The sequence below is a fragment of the Sinocyclocheilus rhinocerous genome, unplaced genomic scaffold, assembly GCF_001515625.1.
Source record: "Sinocyclocheilus rhinocerous isolate Xijiao unplaced genomic scaffold, SAMN03320098_v1.1 scaffold2926, whole genome shotgun sequence".
NCBI classification, from domain to species: Eukaryota; Metazoa; Chordata; class Actinopteri; order Cypriniformes; family Cyprinidae; genus Sinocyclocheilus; species Sinocyclocheilus rhinocerous.
Window position 1 is genome coordinate 10176 of NW_015664991.1, and position 6822 is coordinate 16997.

A 6822-nucleotide genomic window follows, 5' to 3' on the forward strand; every position below is an offset into this window, starting at 1 on the left:
AAATTAAATTAAATTAAATTAAATTAAATTAAATTAAATTAAATTAAATTAAATTAAATTAAATTAAATTAAATTAAATTAAATTAAATTAAATTAAATTAAATTAAATTAAATTAAATTAAATTAAATTAAATTAAATTAAAACACAACAAAATAAAAAATATATATAAAAAAATAAAAAAAATAAAAAAATTTAAGGGTCCAAAAAGCCAGATAGTATTTGCCCTTTGAACATCAAAAAATGTTGCATAAAAATGGCATTGTAACATTTGCAAAAAGCTGCAGCAAAACAGTGCATTTGAGCTGCAATACTGCTAATAAAAAACATCCTGGTGGGGCTTTTAAAATAACTCTTTATTATAATTCTAGAATTCTGTATGTGTAACGGTCTAATCTTGAGTCTGAATACTGGAATGCAGCAGTATAAAATTCCTCCGCTGTCCAACATCGCATCAGATCTGTCAACCGAGCCAAAAAAAGCCCTTCCGCTTGATCTGGCCCCGCGAATGGATTTATTCTGGGTTAGCGGCGTTTATACGGTTGGTTGTGCGGTCATATTCAGCTGGGAAATACTGTACAGTTGAGTGGATGAACACACACATTCACACCATCATATTTCCTCACGTCTAAACTCCAGAGATTCGTGACAGTATGCTGAACTTTAGACACATTTAGAGTCTGATTTCAGTGATCCATGATGATCAGCCAATCATTTCAGCTGCAATACATGCATTACAAATACTTAATTAAACTCAAAAAAGTTCACTCTACCTCAATTCATAATGGTGAATTTTAAAGTTTAGACTTTAGGGAAGTGTTAGATTTATTTATTAATGCATATCGGTCAATATGAACTAACTAAATAAAGAGTTTTAATAAATATCCTTTTAAAAACACTTTGTATATTTACTTTATGAATACTGATGGAGACTTCAATTACAATGAAATTTTTTACTAGAGAAATTGACAAAAATTACATTAATGTAAGGATAACAATATGACTATCACTTTTATTTTTCAGTGCAAAATTATGCAAAATTAAGCTATTATTTCATGTGAATGTGCTTCTGATTTATTAGCTGCTAGGTGAATAATTAGAAGAGTAACAAAATGTAGTGAATAGTAGAATTATTGGTGCTACAAAATAAGTGTTTTATTCCCCTCTATACTGAGGGGTTTGTTCATATATCATTCGCGCAGAGTTATATAACACTTTACTCCTTTAAACATGGTGAAATTGTATTTGTTTTCTGTCTGTTGACAGTATTTTCTGATTTATGAGTGATAAAAATAGAAATCCAAAATCCCTTCTGGAAAAACCTTGTTAACAAAATGTAACAAGAATTTTGAACCAATGTTCAGATTTCTGTTCAGAAATGTATGCAAATGAATGCATTTATATTTAGATAATGCCTCATTTGCATTATGAAAACATAACATTTCAGAAAAAAAAGTCTTAACATTTGTCTTAATGTACTGAATTAATGAACTGGGAAAAATATGCATCTGGTGATATCTATTTTTATTATTATTATTATTATTATTTACCCTATTTACCTGTAGTGTCTTGTCTTAAAATAGCATGATAACATACACCAGCTTGCAATATCAAGCAGCATAATGGCCTGTTTTTGTTCAGCTAACATTTCTGAAAGCAACTGACACCAGAAACCTCACACATTCAAGGTAAAAAAAAAACACAAATATGTCTGCAATTATGCAAATGTAGGCTAAAACTGTTAAAATGGGTTATGTTCAAAAAACACATTATAGCCAACCAATTAACCAAACTACAGTTCCTGCATGTTCATGACAACACATACAGCATCATGTCTCATTCAGCTCTTCTCATATACTGTCTTCTGCATGCCACATCATTTACACAAAGTAAACACTGACTCACCAACTAGTCGATTACTTTCAAGCAGTAATGCCTCAAGCAAGCACATTTTATTAATCAATCATCCGCATCTGAAGAAGCATGCAAGTTTTTAAATGCTTTTAAATGTTCTCATGAAGCACTACACAAAGTGTCTCAGTAATGATGGTTATTAGGGAGGCACCGATACAAAATTTCTCCAAAAATACCGATAACCGATTATTTAGAATGACATCAGCCGATACCAATAGTTTAGCTTTCTTAAGGAGAAAGAAATCTCTCCCAACTAATACTGTAAACATTACTATAATCTTAAAGAATAAAATTAACAACAGAGCCCAAACTGTTATATTTAAATATAGATATAATAATCACACTCAAATAAAAACCGATATGTTTGAATACAACTCAACTGCACATAAGGTAGTTTCATAAAAAACTTGTTCATATCAGATTTCTTTTAAATATACATATATCATTAACAGTAAATAAGCTCCCTCTAGTGTTTGTATAGCTAATTAACCAATTGTAAACACTGAATTACTTAAATGCAACGTTAAGTGACATATTGATCACAAGCTGTTTTATCGGCAATTGAAACACTTGATAGATTACACGAGACACGATTCATTTCAGTAAGATGTATCTTTCAACACCTTCTGATGATCATTCATGTTTATTTCACACTATAACTTGCTATTAAACTATTCTTAAACTATTAATAATAATAATTATTATTAGTACCACATTTAAACATCAAAATGGCATTTAGTGTTTGAAATTTGTGATAAAATGTACAGGATTTGAAAGCTGAGATTTTGTTTCTTATCAGAAGTCACAAAGCACAAAGATCTTTGCTATTATTGAATGGGAGGCGCATTACAAATTATGTTTTGTGATGGGGAAAATTGTGGACCTGGCAACCATGATTTAAAGGGACAGTTCACCCAAAAATGAAAATTCTGTCATCATTTACTCATCCTCACGTTGTTGCAAAGCTGTATGATTTTTTTTTTCTTTTGCTGAACACCAAAGAAAATATTCTGAAGAATATTAGTAACCAAAAAGTTGACGGTAGCCATTGACTTCCATAGTATTTTGTCCAAGTCGATGGCTACCATCAACTATTTGGTTACTAACATTCTTTAAAATATCTTCTTTTGTCATACAGGTTTGGAACAACTTGAGGGTGAGTAAAAAGGGCAAAATTTTTGGGTGAACTGTCCCTTTAAACTACAGGTGATTCATAGAGTCAAATAGAACCTGCGTTAACTACACTATTTTTAAAGTGAGATTGCATTATAATTGCGTTTACTTTGGCAACCCTAAATCCTAGAGGCATTTCCTTCACACATAAGTTGCAATCTGACACATATTTCCACCTTCTTTTGATTGACAGCATATACCGATTATATGGCGATACCGATTATCGGCCGATATATCGGTGCACCCCTATTGGTTTTGATCATCTGCGTGTTCAGGATGTGATTGGTCAGTAATGCTCTTCTTTCTCACCTGTGGTCGTGGATGTCCTGTGACCAGGCAGGTGAGCTCGAGCGTCTCTCCCTCTCGGATGGTGTAAACCCTCTCAGAGTAACGCTCCTCCTCCACGTTACACGCGTGACCCGAGTGCACGATCCGGACGGTAGGAGGCGCTGTGAAGAGAACAGACGGAGAGCATCACAATCATGCATCGAACACATCCCTCCCTCCATCTCATTGCTCTGCACGGAAGCACGAATCCTCATATTGTTAATCAAATAAACACAGACGTCCTTGAGCGGAATGACTCAGCTGCCTTTGTATTTGAGCTCTATCAAGTGCACTTCACTCTGCATCACATGACGACTACCTAGACGACTAATTCACATCTAACAATCTCTAGAGAAGCTGGTCAATGACTAAACAATGATCGTGCACACTAGAGTCTGACTCTCTGATTTAATGCAGAATAATAATAAAAAATAGTGATTCATGATCTCCTGAAACTTAAAACTTGTTCTGCAAATATATTTACATTTTTACTGTATTTTTACAGAATTATTCTGTTAACAACAGCTGTTTTTCTCTACAAAAACAACAGGATCGTTTTTCCAGGATTTTGTTTTTCATGCTGAAGAAAGCAGCGTTTGGTTTTGTGTCCTGAAAATGTCTCTGCCTCACAGCCAACACACATGACCTCAAATGTCACGCTTTGAACCTCATGGGAAAAGAAGGCCATTAAAATAAAATGAAATTAAATAAACACCACAAGAGCAGAGTGACATAAGTGCAAAAACAGCAACAGGTGGATTTATTCACTACCAATTCAACAGCATTTAGGTTTTATAAGGTCAAAGAACATTAGAGAGCATCAGACATGCTGCTGAGCTCTATGATACATTTTATGGAGAAATAAATGGCATTTTATTTTGTTAAATTTATCAGTCATCACTTACATCACAGTATGTGTTCATTAATATTGCCTCATTCAGCATGTTGTTTTATGGATGTCATTGCATTTATGTGTGGAAAAGGCCTGTAAGAGACGACACGAGCACGAGGAACGCTGAACACCTTTGACCCAGCAGACGCTTCAGATCATTCATCTTTTACACCCAAGAGCTCTTTAAGTAACTGCATGTGAACTGTTGTATTTGCTCAGACAGATCACTGATGTCAGAATGAAGTATATACTCTGTCTCTGTGTGTGTGTGTGTGTGTGTGTGTGTGTGTGTGTGTGTGTGTAGATCACAGCTGTTCAATGACACTGAGCATGAAAACTGCAGTGAAAAACAATTTGAGGAAAACTAACATCCAAGCATTCTCCAACTGCTTGGTCCACGTATTAAATATTAATATTAAATGAATGTAATATTAAAAATAAAATAATCCACCCATTCTCCAAACAGCTTGTTCACTGTAGGATTTATACATCTATTCCACATGGATCCTTTCTAGAGAGCCAGCAGCTGTTAAAACAGTTCAACGCAAAAATGCAAGAACCAGAGACCAGGCTACATGTGAAGAACAAATAAAACGTCACATTTCAGTATCTTTGCTTGTACGGTCACAAACTACAATCACATTGGGTCCTTATTTACTCATTTAAGTTTAATTTTTTTTCTGTGGAACACTATTGCAGATGCTGATTATTTCCACACATCAGACAACAGACAGTCTTTACAATGCAACAGCGTACAGAGGCTTGAGTAATCTCGACAGATATCGAGGTGAATTGCTCCTTTGATCAATCATCCGGCATGATCTGTTTCCATACAAATCACACTAACACCGTGCCGCGTGTCTTTGAAGCCGCACGCATCTTTGAGGACGTACTCCGGCATTTGATCCATTTACTTTAAAGTGCAAAAAAGTCATTAGAACAGAAAGGTGCTGCTTCCCTTTCATGCATTTATAGTCTAATTGAGGTTTGATGTTTTTGCTCCTGCATCAATGCGCTCATTTACATCTCAAGCAGAAACAGGAGGATAATTTATCCAGATATTCACTGGGAAACACAAACGTGGCAACAGTCAATCATCCCAAGGGCTTAATGAGTTATTTTTAGCACACGTTTGTGTTCGACAAAGCAAAGTCAAGAGAAATTCATTATGTGGATGACAGGTGCTGAACTCCAGCAGACGACGACACGATTACTGACATTACAACAAACAACAGCCAACCTGCCGGATCATTAACAACAACACAATGACACTATCTGTGACAAATATATGCTGTGCTCAGCAGTTTTACACACAACGGAAACTGAACCAGTGCTGTTGTTGTTAACTAACACTAAAAAGATAACAATTAACATTGTTTAACATTTCGATAAAAAAAAAAAAATAAATAAAACAATCCATCCATTCTCCAAACTGCTTGACCTATATAGGGTTGTGTGGATAGATAGATAGATAGATAGATAGATAGATAGATAGATCAGTTTTATCACTATTAAATTGCAGAAAATTATGTCATCAAATTTTTATATCACCTAGCCAAGCTCGGAGGACATCTAAGCTTGTCAGATCACTGGATTGCAATAATAAATGTAACTGTAAATAATCAGCATAGCAGTGAAAATGTATATGATGTTTCTGAATTGCGATTCCAAGAGGTATAGTAACATATAAGTAAAAAAAAACTAAATTGGGCCCAGCAGAGAGCCCTGTGGAACACCACATTTGATTGTAGAAGGGGAGGATAAATCATCTCCAAATGACAACCACAAATGTTCTAGCTAACAAATAATTTTAAAATAATTTACTATGGCAAAGTAACACTGCTATTATAATGAAAGCTTCTGAAGACAAACATGTTTTGCTTTAGATTACCGTGACTGAATCAGAGCAGGAATGTTGAATGAGTGCGTGTCGTCTTGCGTTTGAGAGCAGATGTGTTCAGTACACATTCATTCACATGGGACACAGATGTTTGCTTGGCTTCTCTGAGCGTTTACACTTCTGATCTTTCTCTCACATGATTAAACTTTAAAAGCCTCATGTTTGTTCAAATATTTAGCCTGCAAAAATCTCAAGTTGTGAGCCATTCCTGAAATGAAATTTGAATCAGTTTATTCTGCCGTTTCACAGCAGCACTTTGTGCAACGGCCTCATAAAATCACCATAAGCTGAAACATTAGAGACTGCAAACTGAGCAGAGATCACAACACCGTCAGCAGTTTTGGGGAGTAACTAGTTACATGTAACGGAATTACGTAATTTAATTACAAAATAAAAGTAATTGTAATCAGTTACAGTTACTTATGAAAATGTTAAGGATTACAAAGGGGGTTACATCTGATTTTTTCACACACACTCCCACATACAGATTTAATTGAGTTCTTCCATAAATTGCAGTGACTGCTCTAAAATATGAAACACCAATGTTTCAGAAGTTTATAACATGCTTATTCGATAACTCGATAATTTCCTATATGGGTTTATGTATAGCTATGCTTA

At 34.5% G+C, this 6822-nt stretch overlaps 1 protein-coding gene across 1 annotated transcript in view; it reads right to left on the bottom strand.

The window, feature by feature from the left end:
* Positions 1–6822, bottom strand: part of LOC107730600 (MAM domain-containing glycosylphosphatidylinositol anchor protein 2-like) — a gene marked incomplete at its 3' end in the record, with an annotated part of 58359 nt that overhangs the window by 7840 nt on the left and 43697 nt on the right. Inside the window, exon 2 of the mRNA XM_016541460.1 lies at positions 3395–3534. Coding sequence (XP_016396946.1) covers positions 3395–3534 — 140 coding nt within the window. The remainder of the gene's footprint in view (positions 1–3394; positions 3535–6822) is intronic.